At 49.8% G+C, this 19,084-nt stretch overlaps 1 protein-coding gene across 1 annotated transcript in view; it reads left to right on the forward strand.

The window, feature by feature from the left end:
- The window catches only part of PHRF1 (PHD and ring finger domains 1), a 406,375-nt gene that overhangs the window by 70,228 nt on the left and 317,063 nt on the right, over window positions 1-19,084 (forward strand). Inside the window, exons 5-6 of the mRNA XM_030201288.1 lie at window positions 8,640-8,723; window positions 17,764-17,882. Of these exons, the coding sequence (XP_030057148.1) occupies window positions 8,640-8,723; window positions 17,764-17,882 (203 nt within the window). The remainder of the gene's footprint in view (window positions 1-8,639; window positions 8,724-17,763; window positions 17,883-19,084) is intronic.

Here is a 19,084-nt window from a genome sequence, read left to right on the forward strand (position 1 = left end):
CTCTGCAGCGCGGATCTTTCGCTCAGAGGATTTGCCCAACCTGTTAGTGCAGGCCATGAGCATTTTGAAGATTTCCTCTCCGGAGGACGTCTCTCCCTCAGCCTCTGTTGGCTCCGCCATTATGCTGGGGACGAAGCGCCCGCCTAGAACCTTCCACGTGCATGAGGCCATGCGCACCTTGATTTCGGCTCAATGGGATGTCCCAGAAGCGAGCCTCAAAGTGGCTAGGGCTATGTCCCGCCTCTATCCTCTGCCTGAAGGTGAACGGGAGGCCTTTCTTTGGCCTACCGTGGATTCTTTAATCACTGAGGTGACTAAGAAAACGGCGTTGCCGGTGGAAGGTGGCACGGCCCTAAAGGACGCCCAAGACAGAAGATTGGAGGCGGCCTTAAGGTCGTCCTTCGAGGCGGCTGCTTTAAGTTTGTAGGCCTCAGTTTGCGGCTCCTATGTGGCCAGGGCGTGCCTGACGATTGTGCAGGGGGCTTCCCCCTCGGATCCTTCCTTGAGGGCTGATTGGCCGGCCCTGGAATCGGGCTTGACTTATTTGGCAGACTTGCTGTATGATGTCTTGAGAGCCTCAGCTAAAGGTATGGCTCAGACAGTCTCTGCACGGCGGTGGCTTTGGCTGAAGCATTGGTCTGCGGACCACGCCTCTAAGTCTTGCCTGGCTAAGTTGCCTTTTAAAGGCAAGCTGCTTTTTGGGGTCGAGCTAGACAAAATTGTGACCGATCTCGGCACGTCTAAGGGCAAGAGGTTACCAGAGGTCAGGGCTCGGGCCAGTGCTCGCCCTGGTAACTCCAAAGGACGGTTTCAGGAAGCCCGTCGGTATCGCCCGGGCAAGTCGGGCTCCTCTGCCCCCTCTTCCTTCAAGAGGAACTTCTCCTCCAAGCAGCATTCCTTTCGCAGAGACCGCCGTCCCGGAAGTGCTTCCTCCGGTCCTCCCCCAGGGTCTCGTACCCAATGACGGGGCCCTGGTCCATGGCCCAATGCAGATTGGAGGACGCCTGTCCTCGTTTCTGGGCGAGTGGACCAGGGTAACTTCAGACGCTTGGGTGCTGGAAGTCATCAGAGACGGCTACAAGCTAGAGTTCTGCCGACCCTTAAGAGATGGGTTTGTACACTCTCCCTGCAAGTCTCCGGTCAAAGCTGTGGCAGTGCAGCAGACTTTGGACAATCTGATCCGCCTGGGTGCGGTCGTTCCGGTGCCAGAAGATCAGCTTGGCATGGGACGTTACTCCATTTACTTTGTGGTACCAAAGAAAGGAGGTTCTGTACGGCCTATCCTCGACCTCAAAGGGGTCAATCGGGCCTTGAAAGTTCGGCACTTCCGAATGGAGACTCTCCGCTCTGTTATAGCGGCAGTGAAGGCAGGGGAGTTCCTGGCATCCTTGGACATCAAGGAAGCTTACCTGCATATTCCCATCTGGCCTCCTCATCAACGCTTTCTGCGTTTTGCAGTCCTGGGACGACACTTCCAGTTCAGAGCCCTCCTGTTCGGGTTGGCTACTGCTCCGCGGACCTTCTCCAAAGTAATGGTGGTCATCGCGGCCTTCCTACGAAAGGAAGGAGTACAAGTCCATCCTTATCTGGACGACTGGTTGATCCGAGCCCCCTCTTATGCAGAGTGCGGCAGAGCTGTAGACCGGGTGATTGCTCTTCTGAGCTCCCTGGGGTGGATCATCAACTGGGAGAAAAGCCAGCTGCGCCCGACTCAGTCCCTGGAATATCTGGGAGTTCGTTTCGACACCCAAGTGGGCAGAGTGTTCCTGCCGGACAATCGAATTGTCAAGCTTCAGGCTCAGGTGGACCAGTTTCTAGTAGCCTCTCCTCTTCGGGCTTGGGACTATGTGCAGCTGTTGGGCTCTATGACGGCCACGATGGAAGTAGTGCCCTGGGTCAGGGCTCATATGAGACCACTACAACTCTCTCTGCTGCAGCGCTGGACTCCAGTGTCGGAGGATTACGCTGTGCGCCTTCCCTTGGACCTAGCGGTGCGCAAGGCGCTGAGCTGGTGGCTGAGGACAGACAAGTTGTCCGCAGGGATGCCTCTTTTGACCCTGGAGTGGGTTGTCGTCACGACGGACGCCTCTTTGACGGGCTGGGGAGCCCATTGCTTGGGAAGGACAGCGCAGGGGCTCTGGTCTCCTGCAGAGGCAAAGTGGTCTATCAACCTCCTGGAACTCAGAGCCATTCGGTTGGCACTTTTGGAGTTTCTCCCGGTACTGGCGTTGAAGCCAATACGGGTCCTGTCGGACAATGCCACGGCTGTGGCCTATGTCAATCGCCAGGGAGGTACCAAGAGCGCCCCTCTAGCCAAGGAGGCCATGAATCTATGCCAATGGGCGGAAGCGAACCTGGAACAGCTGTCGGCGGCCCACATTGCTGGAGTCATGAATGTCAAGGCGGACTTTCTCAGTCGCCATACCTTGGATCCCGGAGAGTGGCAGCTATCGGCTCAGGCGTTCTTGGACATCACGAAGCGCTGGGGCCAGCCGAGCCTAGACCTGATGGCGTCATCGGCCAATTGCCAAGTGCCGCGCTTTTTCAGCAGAGGACGGGACCCTCGATCTCTGGGAGTAGATGCTCTTCTCCAACAGTGGCCGACACAGGAGCTTCTCTATGTGTTCCCGCCCTGGCCCATGATGAGCAGGGTACTAGACCGGGTGGCAAAGCATCCGGGCCGGGTAATCCTGGTGGGTCCGGACTGGCCCAGACGTCCCTGGTATGCGGACTTGATCAGGCTGTCAGTGGACGGACCTCTGCGACTGCCAGCGGAGCAGGGCCTGTTGCATCAGGGTCCCGTGGTGATGGAGGATCCCTCCCCCTTTGGTCTTACGGCCTGGCAGCGTCTGAGGAAGAAAGGCTTCTCAGACAAGGTCATCGCCACTATGGTGAGAGCGAGGAAGCGCTCTACTTCTACTGCTTACGCCAGGGTTTGGCGTACCTTTGCATCGTGGTGTGAGGCAGGCTCCCTTTCTACCTTCACTGCTCCAATTTCTTCAGTGTTGGCGTTCCTGCAAGAAGGTCTGGAGAAAGGCCTGTCGCTCAGTTCCCTTAAAGTCCAGGTAGCAGCTCTGGCTTGCTTCAGGGGCCGCCTGAAGGGTGCTTCCCTGGCTTCGCAGCCAGATGTGGTGCGCTTTCTCAAGGGAGTTAATCACCTGCGCCCTCCTCTGCACTCAGTGGTACCAGCGTGGAATCTCAATCTAGTGCTAAGAGCCTTGCAGAAGCCGCCTTTTGAACCCTTGTCGAGGGCATCTCTGAAAGACCTGACGTTGAAAGCAGTCTTTTTGGTGGCTATCACTTCAGCCAGAAGAGTTTCCGAGCTCCAGGCGCTATCATGTCGAGAGCCCTTTCTGCAGTTCACTGAGGCAGGAGTGTCTATTTGCACAGTGCCTTCCTTCCTGGCCAAGATTGTTTCTCGCTTCCATGTGAATCAGCAGCTCTGTCTCCCATCCTTTCGTAGGGAGGACTACCCAGAGGAGTACTCTGCTCTCAAATATCTAGATGTGAGACGAGTCATCATCAGATACTTGGAAGTGACCAATGATTTCCGGAAGTCGGATTATCTGTTTGTCCTGTTTGCAGGTCCTCGTAAGGGTCTGCAGGCTGCTAAGCCTACAGTGGCAAGATGGGTCAAGGAAGCCATTGTAGCGGCTTATGTGGCCGCGGGGAAGGTGCTGCCTATCCGGCTGAAGGCTCACTCCACTAGAGCTCAGGCGGCCTCAATGGCGGAGGCCGGGTCCGTCTCCTTGGAAGAGATTTGCAAGGCGGCAACTTGGGCATCGGCTCATACCTTCTCCAGGCATTACCGCTTGAATGTGGCTGCTCGGGCGGAGGCCCGGTTTGGAGCTTCAGTGTTGTGGTCAGGGATTTCTATGTCCCGCCCTGGGTGAGTACTGATTCGGTACATCCCACCAGTCTATGGATTGATCAGCATGATGATATGGAAGGTAAAATTATGTATCATACCTGATAATTTTCTTTCCATTAATCATAGCTGATCAATCCATAGCCCCTCCCAGATATCTGTACTGTTTTTATTCTGGTTGCATTTCAGGTTCAAGTTTAGTCTTCAGTTCCTGTTCAGGAGGACTTCGTGTTCAAGTTTTTTCAATTGGATTCTTCAGGAGTTGAGACGATTTTGTGTTACAGCGAGCTGCTGCATTCCTCTCCCCTCCGTTTTACGGGGCTGGATTGAGACCTAAATTCTGCCGGCGCTCCCTCCCGCTTCGTGCGGCTGTAGGGCAGCTTTGTACCCCTCCCGCTTCGGCGGTGTTAGGGTCAGTCAGCACCTCCCGCGGTTGCGGTTGCAGGATAAGCCAGATCCCCCCGCATCGGCGGGGTGGTGTCCCTCCCCCGCTCCGCGGAGATGAGCTGGACGGATTCCCCTCCCCCACTTGTGTGGGGATGAGCTGGGTTAATTCCCCTCCCCCGTTTCGGCAGTGGTGAGCTGGGCAGAGTGTCCCTTTGTGGGTGTAATTCTCTAAGTGCTGAGTCCTGCGGATGGAGCTTTGATATCGACATACTGAGGAGTTTCCGGCAGCACATGACCACATATAGGGAGGCAAAAGGATTGCTCTCTATCTCCACCTGCTGGTAGATGGACACAACCCACCAGTCTATGGATTGATCAGCTATGATTAATGGAAAGAAAATTATCAGCTATGATACATAATTTTACCTTAAGCTCCTTCTACTCTTGCACAGTCACTGTTGATGTCTGAAAAAATTGAAACTTTATGGTCCTTCCAGTCCAAAGCAGGCATCATTGCCATTTTAGTGGCTCTATATTCTGCTTAGTACCAAAAGTTTGAAAGCAGGTCAGTGTCCCTTGGTATATCGGGTTTGGGGAGCCCAGCACCTGATGTTATAGATTTAGCTTCACCTCCTGTTCCTTCTACTTTCCTCACAAAGTTCCGGAAAGACTTAACAAACGCATTGTGCCGTAACCATGCAAACCTTGTATTCTGGAAGGCTCTTTTTTGCAAATTTTGCCACCTTGCCCTGTTCAAGTAATCTAATTAATAAAGGACCATAAGTATGAGCTTGTTCCATTGTTTCCGTCGATTTCTAGAGACTCCCCAGGCCCAGTTTCCTCTCCATGCTCTTCAACTTTATTCTCCACCCTTCTACTCTCAAGCTCACCCATCTCGACTCAAAGGTCTTTAATGCTATCCAAGAGTTCCTATTTCATGCTTTCAAAGTCTGCCCAGCGTCTCAGCTTCACCTGGGATATTAAGACCTCTGCTGCTCCTCCCCAGTCCGTCTGTGCCTTGTTTTTTTTGCTTCCCTTTCATCTATTCCCTGTTCTTTGTCATCTTTTGTGATACTTCTTCTGTCTTCTTCCAAGTTCTGTCTCCTGCTCATTTTCTTGTCCTATCTCTTACATACCTACAGTGGGGGAAATAAGTATTTGATCCCTTGCTGATTTTGTAAGTTTGCCCACTGACAAAGACATGAGCAGCCCATAATTGAAGGGTAGGTTATTGGTAACAGTGAGAGATAGCACATCACAAATTAAATCCGGAAAATCACATTGTGGAAAGTATATGAATTTATTTGCATTCTGCAGAGGGAAATAAGTATTTGATCCCCCACCAACCAGTAAGAGATCTGGCCCCTACAGACCAGGTAGATGCTCCAAATCAACTCGTTACCTGCATGACAGACAGCTGTCGGCAATGGTCACCTGTATGAAAGACACCTGTCCACAGACTCAGTGAATAAGTCAGACTCTAACCTCTACAAAATGGCCAAGAGCAAGGAGCTGTCTAAGGATGTCAGGGACAAGATCATACACCTGCACAAGGCTGGAATGGGCTACAAAACCATCAGTAAGACGCTGGGCGAGAAGGAGACAACTGTTGGTGCCATAGTAAGAAAATGGAAGAAGTACAAAATGACTGTCAATCGACAAAGATCTGGGGCTCCACGCAAAATCTCACCTCGTGGGGTATCCTTGATCATGAGGAAGGTTAGAAATCAGCCTACAACTACAAGGGGGGAACTTGTCAATGATCTCAAGGCAGCTGGGACCACTGTCACCACGAAAACCATTGGTAACACATTACGACATAACGGATTGCAATCCTGCAGTGCCCGCAAGGTCCCCCTGCTCCGGAAGGCACATGTGACGGCCCGTCTGAAGTTTGCCAGTGAACACCTGGATGATGCCGAGAGTGATTGGGAGAAGGTGCTGTGGTCAGATGAGACAAAAATTGAGCTCTTTGGCATGAACTCAACTCGCCGTGTTTGGAGGAAGAGAAATGCTGCCTATGACCCAAAGAACACCGTCCCCACTGTCAAGCATGGAGGTGGAAATGTTATGTTTTGGGGGTGTTTCTCTGCTAAGGGCACAGGACTACTTCACCGCATCAATGGGAGAATGGATGGGGCCATGTACCGTACAATTCTGAGTGACAACCTCCTTCCCTCCGCCAGGGCCTTAAAAATGGGTCGTGGCTGGGTCTTCCAGCACGACAATGACCCAAAACATACAGCCAAGGCAACAAAGGAGTGGCTCAGGAAGAAGCACATTAGGGTCATGGAGTGGCCTAGCCAGTCACCAGACCTTAATCCCATTGAAAACTTATGGAGGGAGCTGAAGATGCGAGTTGCCAAGCGACAGCCCAGAACTCTTAATGATTTAGAGATGATCTGCAAAGAGGAGTGGACCAAAATTCCTCCTGACATGTGTGCAAACCTCATCATCAACTACAGAAGACGTCTGACCGCTGTGCTTGCCAACAAGGGTTTTGCCACCAAGTATTAGGTCTTGTTTGCCAGAGGGATTAAATACTTATTTCCCTCTGCAGAATGCAAATAAATTCATATACTTTCCACAATGTGATTTTCCGGATTTAATTTGTGATGTGCTATCTCTCACTGTTACCAATAACCTACCCTTCAATTATGGGCTGCTCATGTCTTTGTCAGTGGGCAAACTTACAAAATCAGCAAGGGATCAAATACTTATTTCCCCCACTGTATCTTCTCTGTCCTTCTCTTCCTTTCCTAGCCTTAATCACTAATATCCCTTTCCCGCCCACAAAGGAAAAAATATCCAGACACAAGAAGTGTACTAGAAATGTACTATTTTTTCAAAGTTAAATACAAATTAAATAGTTTTGAGTTTTTTTGTATAAATTTGCTTATAATATGTAGTTTGCACAGAAGTTACCCTTGAGCTGCATGAAACCAGGTACTGTGTATGTTTGAATTATGCACCATGAAGGTAGTAATTAGGAAGTTTACTCCTGGGGGAACCTTGAGCAAAGTTTTTGAAAATTCTTCTCTCAATATTTAAAAAATTTGCAAAATTCTTCAATGTTTTTGTAGTTTTTGCATAGAATTTCCTCAACATAAGGACTGAAATGTCCTTTGCCTGTTCCAACCTCCCCAGTTCATCTCTCAGTTCAACTGTAGTTCTCTTTCCATCTAACTCCCAGCAAGACCCCCTGATTCTGCCCCCAAACTTGTCTCCTGCATGCAATACCCCCACCACTCACTTTTTCCTCCTCTCCCAAGCTATCATTCTATCTCTCTCGCCCTTCTCATAGCACACCCTCAAACTTGATTTCCCCCTATACCAGTGGCACACTTTTGCTTAGTCTTCCACCATCCCCATAGTAAACTCTCAGCTTTCTCTCCCCACCCCCATAACTCCAGGGTGTACTCTTACCTTGCTCTGTTGTTCTGCCTCTCCCCCCGCCCCCCCCCACAGCATTGGGTCACTTCCTCCTCCTCTGCCGGCTTAAACCCAACAATGAGTGTGAACTGTGTGGTCCATATACACAGTTAGGTCTAAGCTGGCAGAGAAGAAGGGAGTGCAGTGGCTCATTTGCTCTTCCTCTTTACCTTCCTCCTGCTGTACAATCTTTGCAGGGGAAGGGAAGAGAGCAGCTGATGCCAACAGTTTGCAGAATTCTACACATTTGTGCAGTTGTTCAGAATTCCCCCAGGAATAGAAGTTGGAGCTTGAGTGTGTTTAAATCATCAAACATATAAACGGTGAGTGACCGAACTCACTCGCAAATGCGCAGTAAAGATCCTCTCTGTCCCGCCCCCGCGTCAATACGTGATGACGGGAGCGGGACAGAGAGGGTCTCTACTGTGCAAGGGGAGGGACGAAACCGCCGTCGCTACCGCTCCCCCCCCCCCCCCCAAGGTAGCCGCCGCCACCCACTCTCCACCCAGGCCGGGCATTCGCTCCGCTATAGAAACAGTGCGGGAACGGAGCACACAGCTCAGCTGAGCTGCCGTCGGCCTTCCTTCCCTGCCTGTATCCCGCTCTCGCCCATGAGGGCGGGACACAGGCAGAGAAGAAGGACGGCAGCTCCTCTGAGCTGTGTGCTGCGTTCCTGCGCTGTTTCAATAGCGAAGCGAGGGCCCGGCCCGGGTGGAGGGGTGGGGGCGACTCCGGGGGTGGGGGTGGGCGTTGCGGTGACCTCGGAGGGGCAGCGCTGAGCTCGGTGGGGCGGGGGGCCCTTTCAACCCCCCCCCCTCGTCCTATACTAGCCCGTTTTTATGGGCTCAACGGCTAGTATGTTTATAAATCATTGGATGCATCTGATGTACAGTGGTAGGAGTGGAATCTGAAATGGTGGAAATACAGCATTGCATTTCTTGTTTTCCTGTAGAATGCCAGCTCCTGCCCAGTGGATCGTATTACCTTCAGCTGTGTTTGCATCCGTGCACACTTTGGTGGTGAAATCTTGAAGAAGGCAAGTTTTTTTATTTTTATTTTTTAAATACATTTTGTTGTATTTATACTCAGGGGCTGATGCACAGTGATGGCACAGTGGCACCCGTTAAATGCGAGTTCTGTGGGAAAAAAATATCGAGTCACAAACGGCGACCAATGCACCAGGGGCGTAGCCAGATTTCGGCGGGAGGGGAGTCCAGAGCCCGCGGTGAGGGGGCACAGTTTAGCCCCCCCCCATGCCGCCGCCACCACCACTAACAACTTTGACCACCCCTGCCGACAACCCTCTCACCCCCCCCCCCCCCCTCCGCCAAGGTCCTCTTCTTCCGGCGCAAGGCTTCATTCTGTTTCTGTGAGTCTGACGTCCTGCACGTTCGGCGGGAGGGAGGGTGTCGAGAGGGTCGTCTGCAGGGGTGTCCAGGGCCAAATCTACGGGGGCCCAGGCCCCCGTGGCCCTACGTACGTACGCCACTGCAATGCACAAAGGGGATCGTATGCAAATGAAATGCACAGATCCCCCATTGTGTGTCGGTTGTTGTTTGCAGCTCAGAGTTGTCAAATGCATTTGACAGCTTGCTCACAATCCCTAGTAGTCCATCGAATTGCCTCCTGTCTCCCCCCCCCCCCCCCAACAAGAAAACCCTGGACTGCCTCTCAACCGACCAACCCAAAAAGCCTCCCGTTCTCCCCGCCCCCCACCTACTTGACCTCCTCGCAGTCCCTTTGTAACAAATCCGTGGTGGTCTGTGGGCCCTGACCCCAACCCCCTCCAAAGTTAAGATCTAACTGGTGGTCTAATGATTCCCCCCCCCCCCCCCCCCCACTCCATATACCTTGAAAAGTTGGAGGCAGGAGGGCAGGAGCAACACCTCCTGCCTCTGGGCCCGCCTTCTAAAAAAAATGGCAGTGCTCAGTGTATTCTGGGATGCACTGGGAGGGGCTAAGCACCATAGGAGTATTTTTTCCTTATATGGAACCCCTCCCAGTGCATCCCAGGATGCAGGGGCTGGGTGCTGACGTTTTGAGAAGGCGAGTCCAGAAGCAGGAACGAGGAGGTGTTGCTCCTGCCTCCAACTTTTTAACAATAGTCAAATCCCAAGGAAGACATTTGGAGCAGACAGTGAAACAGCTAGGAAACACGAGTTAAGATAAGTTCACTACTGTCTGCTCATTTACATTCTGGTGCTTTCTTGTATTTTGTATGGATATATATTTTTTGATTATTTTTGGATCCGTTTTTCAGTCAACAGATTTTGGGGGACGTGTGTATATGAATTTCTATTGAGGTGTGCACACTCCTGTTTGTATATATAAAATGCATCATGTTTAGCATGTGTTTGATATATATATTTATAAAAACAAAACTGAAGGATATAAATAAGGAGTTTAAATGATGTATAGAGCTTTCAAGCGAGCCGTTGTTCGGCTATGGGTGCAGCCTATACTGTATTCTCCTTTTGCCCCTTTTTCAATCAAGACATGCCACAGGATTGTGTATTTCTCTAGATATCTTTACACGGCTTTTGTATTGGGATTGACTATTTTTGACTTTTTTTGGATTTTCAACTTTTTAAGGCATGGGATAGGGAGGGGAATTCGCTAGACCACCAAGTAGATTTTTGCTTTGGGGGGGGGGGGGGGGGGGGCTGGAAATGGGTTTGGGGGCAGTTGGGTGTTTTGTTTGGGGGGGGGGGCAGGATGGGTGCAGGGTCCACCGAACCACCAGGGTGTATATATTCTTGGGTGTGCAGGAGTCGGACTGGGAGAGGGGGTGGGGGGGGGGTCAGGTCCAGTTGTGTTGCAGGGGTCTACTGTGAACACCTACCATGGGGAGGAGTCTGTTTTGCACAGTGCAAGCATGCTTCTCCCCATAACAGTCCAGACCTTCTGTAAAATTTTGCACGTTAAAGATGGGTCTCAACAGTCTGCATTGCTCGGAATGCTCATTTTAATACTAATGAGCTCCTTGTAGTGTATTTGCATAGGGTTTTTGGTAGCTGCTAACAGCACACATTAGAGCCACAAAAAACCCCATTTGCATTACTCGCTAAATCATGGTGCTTTAGACTGACTGTAACCAGTCTAAAGCAGACGTTTCCAGCTTTGTGCATCGGGCCCTCAGTTATGTTTGTTTCATTTGATATACTGTCTTTTTTGACATATAATCAAAGCAGTTTACAATAAAAACAATAGAAAGTGAAAGGAATGCCAGTTAATGAGACAAAAGGAAAAGCTCAGAAAACAGAATGAAAGAAGGAGGGGAAAAAAAAACAGCACAGGCAGTGATGTGAAAGGTGAAATTAAGCTTTGTCTGCTAATTTTCTTTCCTCTAGACCCTCCAGAATGGTCAAGATGCTTAGATTATGCATGCCTACCAGCAGAGGGAGACTGAGAACACTCAACTGTGAACACTGTATATATAACCTGTGCAGTACCCCAACTAGCCAGTATACTGATAAGCAAGCAGAGAAAACAAAGAAATAACCTCTCATAACCCTGTACATGGAACTCCTCCCAAACAGGAGCATGCTTCTGCAAACTGAGCGCAACCAGCGCCCCAACCTGCACCAGAGTAGCACCAGAAACTACGCCTGGTACGTACTAGACCAGTATTGTACAGACATGTACTCTTCAACAGCCACAGCAAAACACAGGCTCAAAAAAATCCATAAACATGATATCGAAACACAGGGCAGGTTCTTGACAGGTGTGGAGGGTCTAGAGGAAAGAAAATTAGCAGGTAAGGCCTAATTTCACCTTGCTCAGCAACCCTCCAGACTGGTCAGGATGCTAAACGTCTAAGGGTGGGACCCTCGAAAACTAGCAGTCAAAACCCAGCTCCAAACCGAGCATCCTCTTTTGCCCTTATGTCAAATCTATAATGCTTCACAAAGGAATGCAAAGAGGACCAGACAGCTGCCCTGCAAATATCCTGCGGTGAAATAAAACTGCTTTCCGCCCAGGAAGAAGCTACCCCCCCCCCTAGTGGAATGCACTTTGAGAACCGATGGCACATCGCGACACTTGATCAAGTAGGCTGAAGTAGTCACCTCCTTTAGCCACCTGGCTATCATCAACTTGGAAGCGGACACTCCATTCTTAGGTCCTCCATACAGAACAAATTATCTGTCCGAGACGTGAAGTTGTCTGTCTCTAACCGATTGATGGACTATCGGGCCTCCTCCATTGACCAACGGCCCTGAGCTATTTTACTGAGGCAATGAGCCCACCAGACTGGCATCTGTGGAGAAAACTACCTACTCCGGAGGCTCCAGAGGCATGCCCTTCTCCAGATTCGGCATGTGTATCCACTGCTGACTGTGGCAGGGGCTTCCGTCACAGACATCCGCTCCTCCAAGTCCTGCGTCTCCGAAGACCAGCAAGTCAGCAGAGCAAGCTGCAGCTGCCGCATATGCGCCCTGGCCCACGGGACCACTTCTATTGCTGCCGCCATCAGAGCCAGCACCTGAAGATAAGAATAGGCTACAGGAGCCTTTTCCTACAGAAGCTGCCGAATCTGCCCCTGCAGACTGGAAATCTGAGCGGGAGGCAGAAACACATGAGCCAACAAGGTGTCGAAACAAACCCCCAGGTACTTCAGGGACTGCGATGGTTGTAACTGATTTCCTATTTACCACACGTGTGGTTGCCGCTTCGCTCTCCGACTTCCCGAATCAACCAATCATCCAGATAGGGGTGGATCAAGATTCCCTGCTTCTGCAGAGCAGCAGCCACAGCCACCATGACCTTGGGAAAAGTCCATGGCACCATTGTGAGACCGAACGGCGGAGCACAGAATTGAAAATGTTTCCCTAAGACAGCAAAATGAAGGAATGTTGAACTCTAGCGCATATCTGTCACGTACTACCTCGAGAACCCACTGGTCCAATGTGATCTGGGTCCACATCTGGTAAAACTGCCTCAACCGAGTACCCACTCGCACCAGAGGCTAGATCCCTGCACTCTTATTGAGATCTGTGCGTGGAACCAGATCCTCCTGAGGAAGAGTCATGCCCCACCCCATGGCACCCCCCTCGAAAGGACTGGATCCACTGAAAAAAACCTCTGGGAGCTCTGCCCAATCTGCCCGGCCTGTAACACCAAGCCTAAAAAAACCTGACCTCGCAAAGGTGCCCCCCAGCTGCTAGATTTGCGGTGAACCTCCGGATGCCGCTGAACCTTAGCTTCCCCAAGACCACGTACCAACTTATGCAATTCCTCTCCAAAGGCATGGAGCCTTCAAAAGGGAAGCAAACATAATTTGGACTTAGAGGCCGCATCTGTGGCCCAACCCCGCAACCAAAGAGCCCGGCGGGTAGCAACTACCAAGGCCATATTCTTCGCTGATGCTCGAAGCAAATCATAAAGAGCATCAGCTAAGAAGGAGGAGCCCATCTCCAACTTGGCCAAATCCTGAACCAACACAGACCTGTCCACAGCAGGGTCATCCAGGAGTTTCTCAGCCCAGCGGAAACAAGTGCGTGCCACTAAACCCCCACACACCCAGTGCTAGAGTCGACAAATCAAAACTATGTTTAAGAAAAGACTCTAGCTTCCTATCTTGGGGGTCATGGAGCACTGTGCCACCTTAACTACCGCGTCCACCGTGGGAGGCTTTAGGGAATCCCTATCCTCATGGGGAAGAGGATAAAGCCTAGCCATAGCCCGAGTCACCTTATAAGGGGCATCTGGGGAAGACCACTCTTGCAGCTCCATCTCCCTAAGATCTTTATTCATAGGAAAGGACCGCAGAGGATGCAGAATCCCCATAACTAAAGGATCTACCTGCATAGCATCTCCTGCGGGTGGCCTCTGAAGGTGCAAAACTTAAGGGTGGAAGACACCTGGTCAGTCAACTTCATCAACTCATCCCTGTGAAAGATCCTGACCATGGAAGGGTCCTCCCCCGGCAGGGAACCATCCTTCTCCTGAGGCGACTTCAGGGGATCCTCCTCCCCAAGATTGCGAAAAGCTTCCTCGGACCCTGGGAGAGAAAGAGCCTCTAGATCCTCCACCCAGTCCAGACAAGGTTTCTGGGGGGGGGGGGGGGGGGGGGGGGGGGGGTGTCAGCCTCGATTTCCAAGCCTGATAAAGGGACCAAATAAATTCAGGAGGGAACCCCATCCCACCTAAGTTCTCAGGAAGCAAGGCAGGACTCGGCAAAATTTCACCCTGCAAAAGCTGAGGTGGCTCCGCAGCACGGGAGGAATCCAAGATGGTGGTGGTTCCCGCAGAAAATGGGACTGCTGCCCCCGAGCCCGCCTGCAGCACCGCCTCAGTCCCAGCTATGCTTACCATGGGAATCTCCGCAGTCAACTCGGGGCGTGCGGTCAGTGGAGGCTTCGGCTCCCCGCAGATCCGGCAACAGAGAAGCCGGCGCTTTGACTCCCTGGCGCGTACAGGAGCGGCACCAGAGCAATTTCATGGCACATATATCTGCAGTAAGAGGGAGGGAAGGAACACCCGATCCGGCGCCCCAAATCACAAAAAACCCCACCTCTTTCCAGCCAGAAACCTCTGTTCTCCCAGACAGCACAGAAAAAAAAAAAGGCACTGGAATCAATCCGGAACTTTTTTTTTTTTTACACTTTATTTGAACCCCGTTGCTGTAGGCTGAACTGGCACTCAAGGCTCCCGCCTGAACACGGTAGCCAAGGCACAAAACTGTCCACTCAGGAGAGCAGTTAAGGAGGAGGGACCCTATCACCTGGGTGTAACACCCCAAGGGGGAAAAAGGGGCCCTACCGGACCCACACCCCAGGATGACAGGATGGGCAAAGTATCTTTTTCTGTTAGTTCGTGCAGAGTTCCTGTGCTACTGATCATACTATATAGAGTGATTTTAAATTGTGATCTAATGTATCTACTTATTGATAAAGACGCTGATACTTTTGTAAACTGTCCAGAACTATGAGGTTAAGATAGTATAGAAAAACTTTTATTAATTATTATTAGTGGAGAGTATAATTGGAACCACTTAGTGCTTTACTATAGAGGAGATCAGTACAGGGTATGAATGATGATCCTACTGTACTAATGTTGAAGTAGTTCAAGTTCAGTTTTGTTTGATATACCGCCTATATTGCAGAAAATCTAAGCAGTTTGGACTTTTCTGTGAAGCACAAAGAGGTCCCAAGTACAGGGTTACATCCACAGAAAGACACCAAATAAAAACACCAAGGACCCCTAGGGCCTGTCAGGCTGCACAGGCGTCTACCCTCTCCTGGAGACTGAGAACTACTGGCTGGTTAGGGTTCTGCAGAGGTTGTGTATACAGTGTTCAAAGTTGTGTCAGTCTCCCTCTGCTGGTAGGCATGCATAACCCAAGCGTCTTGACCTGTCTGGAGGTTTGCTAAGGAATCAAGATTATCTATTCCCTGGAAATGTCGCAAAATCCTGGTTAGAGAACTGGGTATTAAGAACTGCTTTGAATTTGGAGAGTGATGGTTCTGAATGATACTGGTAACAAGAGTGGGTGCAGTAGGAAAAAAAAAGCACTTTTGCAAGTACAGTGTAAATGAGCTCTAACAACCAAAGGAATTACAAGTTGAAAATCATGACTTCAACACAGCAATTACAGTGAAAAAGTTGATTTTTAACTCAGTGATACAAAACATTAAAAAAGATGGCAAAACAATCCAAACTTTTAGTATATACTCACTATACTTAATAAATGTCAAATCAAAGAGGGAATCCATAAGGGGAAAATGTGTAGAGAAGCAAATGTAAAAGAAACCCTCAATCTGAGTGGCCTATATAAAACAACTTCTAAAGAAAAAAAGGGGAGAACACATTCCAACTAGATAGCCTATTCATTTGAAATGTTTTTGTAAGATTTTTTGTTGTCATATAATGTTACATTTTGCAAGGGTGGCTTAAATTCGATGCTTCAAAATGTAGGACAGCCAGGCAGATGTCCTCAAACTCCAGCTTTCTAATTTGAGTTCTGTGAGCTAAATGAGGGATACTTCAGTGTAAAGAAACTAAAGCATTCTTTTTTTTTTTTTTGTAAGAAATAATTTTAGGACCCATTTCCTATGTGATTTGAATACACACTTCACAGGCAGGTAGATTTCCCTAGACAAAACCACTTTAACTATCTTTTTCTTGGGTTAGACTCAATGAATTATCAGCTCCTTTGCCTTGAAATCTAGATTGTTCTTGCTTATTAGGGTCAGGAATTTAATACACTGTGGTTGTTGGAAGGAGTGCCTCCTTGGGTTCTTGAAATTTTGAAGTAGTTTTCATTTTATTTTCCTTTTCTGGGGTGGGGCTACATTTTCCATCTTCCCTTTTGGTTGTCAGCTTAACTGGCATTGTTCCCTTCAAGGCTGCAACCCTGTAAGCCCACCTTTGCAGCTCCAAGGGACATTTTTCCATGTTTTTAATAGCCATTCTGTCTCACTGTTGTTCTTGTGTCAGTCCTTGAACTTGGGGTCAAGAACTATAGTCCCTCCAGAACTTGGTTTATGTGTACCAAGTCTGACCATAAAATATTAATATTGTGCAGTGGCTGAGATTGTCTTGCTGGAGCTGTAAATACTGGCGCACTGCAGCATTTTTGGCCCCATTTGACAGTCTTTTACACAACAGCATGCAGCAGTGTTGCTGCACTTGCCTAAATGTCTTTTAACGTATATAAATACTATTGGGCTGTTTTTAGATGTGTACAGTGTGTTGCATTTATATGTGGTGAAGACAGACACAGAGGGGCATAATCGAAAGGGACACCCAAGTTTTGCTGAGGCCGTCCTCGCAAAAGTCCCGATAAAGGGGCGGGGAAACCCGTATTATTGAAACAAGAAGGGCGTCCATCTTTTGATAATACGGTCGGGGACGCCCAAATCCTGAAATTTAGGTTGTCCTTACAGATGGTCGTCCCTAGACTTGGTCGTTTCTGATTTTCGGCGATAATGGAAAATCAAGGACGCCCATCTCAGAAACGACCAAATGCAAGCCCTTTGGTCGTGGGAGGAGCCAGCATTCATACTGCACTGGTCCCTCTGACATGCCCAACCGGGCACCCTAGGGGGCACTGCAGTGGACTTCATAAATTGCTCCCAGGTACATAGCTCCCTTATCTTGTGTGCTGAGACCTCCAAATCCCCCCCCCCCCCCAAACCCACTACCCACAACTGTACACCACTACTATAGCCCTAAGGGGTGAAGGGGGCACCTAGATGTGGGTACAGTGGGTTTGTGGTGGGTTTTGGAGGGCTCACATTTACCACCACAAGTGTAACGCGGGGGGGGGGGGGGGGGGGGGGGGGGTTCGGCCTGGGTTCGCCTGCCTGAAGTGCACTACACCCACTAAAACTCTAAAACTGCTCCAGGGAAATTCATACTGCTGTCATGGACCTGAGTATGACATTTGAGGCTGGCAAAAAATATTTGTAAAGATATTTTGTGAGGGTGGGAGGGGGTTAGTGACCATTGGAGGAGTAAGGGGAGGCCATCCCCGATTCTCTCTGATGGTCATCTGGTCAGTTTGGGCACCTTTTTGTGCCTTTGTTGTAAAAAAAAAAAAAAAAACAAAAAAAACAGGACCAGGTAAAGTCGTCCAAGTGCTTGTCGGGGATGCTCTTTTTTTTTTTTTTTTTTTTTCCCATTATGGGTCGAGTTCGTCCATGTGTTAGGTATGCCCAAGTCCCACCTTCGCTATGCCTCCGACACGCCCCCCGCGAATTTTGGTCGTCCCTGTGACGGAAAGCAGTCGTGGACGCCCAAAATTGACTTTTGATTATACTGATTTGGGCGACCCTGTGAGGACACCCATCTTCCGATTTGGGTCGAAAGATGGACGTCGTCCTCTTTTGAAAATGAGCCTGACAGTGACTACATGTCTCTCTACCCTTCAGCTTAACTGTGCACACCTGTGAGAAAGATAAGTTTGTAAAAGTATGGGATGAATGATTTGCTCTGATTCCATTTTTGAGGGTAATATCAGTGTGTAAGGGTGCTAATGGCAAAGAGAATTTTGTGTTTTCCCTCTACATGGGCATAATGGATGGTTGAGGGACAAGGCAGTAACAGCTGAATAGCATTCATATGTGTTACAGATACCTGTTGAAAGTAGAACAGCTCAGGTTGAAGAAGAGGATGATATAACAAACTGTCAGGTGTGCGGCAGAAGTGACAGAGAAGATCGCCTGCTGCTCTGTGATGGCTGTGATTCTGGGTAAGATGATCTGTCAGGAGTTGGTGCGCTTCACAGTGACAGGATGGGCAAAGTATCTTTTTCTGTTGGTTCGTGCAGAGTTATACTATATAGAGTGATTTTAAATTGTGATCTAATATATCTACTTATTGATAATTAGACACTGATTCTTTTGTAAACTGTCTAGAACAGTGATGGCGAACCTTTCAGAGACCGAGTGCCCAAACAGCAAACCAAAATCTAATTACTCATCGCGAAGTGCCGGTACTCATTATGGGCGGGGTCACCACATATGACCCCACTCCTATGATAACCACACCCCCTTACACCAGCCATGGCGCATATAAACAGACATCATTGAAAATATTATACTAGTATAGGAGAAAAAAAATAACATGATTTTCTTTCATTATAAATCATTTCTGTAAGTTATTACAGCTCCAGTATACCCAGTGCAAAATAAGACAGCAGATGTAAATTCTCAAATTGGACATATTCCAAACACTAAAATGAAAATAAAATGACTTTTTCTACCTTTGTTGTCTGGTGATTTTGTTTTTCTATCCATACTGGTCCTAGTCACTGATTCTGCTGCTCTTTATCTGTTCTCTTAACTCTGTTTCCAGGGCTTCCTTTCCATTTATTTCTTTACTTTCCTCCTTTCTTCTTCATTTCTTGCCCTCCATCCATGTCCAGCCACCCTCCTCTCTCCCCTGCCCTCCCCTCCAGCCTCCCTCCCACCCAGCACCAGGCCTCCCTCCCTCCCACCCAAGCACCAGGCCATGCACCCACCCAGGCCTCCCACCCAAGAACCAGGCCACTCACCCAGCACCAGGCCTCCCTCCCTCCCACCCAAGCACCAGGCCATGCACCCACCCAGCACTCCTACCCAAGCACCAGGCCTCCCTCCCTCCCACCCAAGCACCAGGCCACTCACCCAGCACCAGGCCTCCCTCCCTCCCACCCAAGCACCAGGCCATGCACCCACCCAGCACTCCCACCCAAGCACCAGGCCACCCAAGCCTCCCTCCCTCCCAGCACCAGGCCATCCACCCACCCAGCACTCCCACCCAAGCACCAGGACACCCACCCACCCAAGCAATAGGCAGGCCACCCACCCACCCAAGCACTAGGCAGGCCACCCACCCAAGCACCAGGCAGGCCTCCCTGCCACCCACCTAGCACTCCCACCCAAGCACCAGGCTTCACTCCCACCCAAGCAC

Source organism: Microcaecilia unicolor, chromosome 4 (assembly GCF_901765095.1).
Source record: "Microcaecilia unicolor chromosome 4, aMicUni1.1, whole genome shotgun sequence".
Taxonomy (NCBI): Eukaryota; Metazoa; Chordata; class Amphibia; order Gymnophiona; family Siphonopidae; genus Microcaecilia; species Microcaecilia unicolor.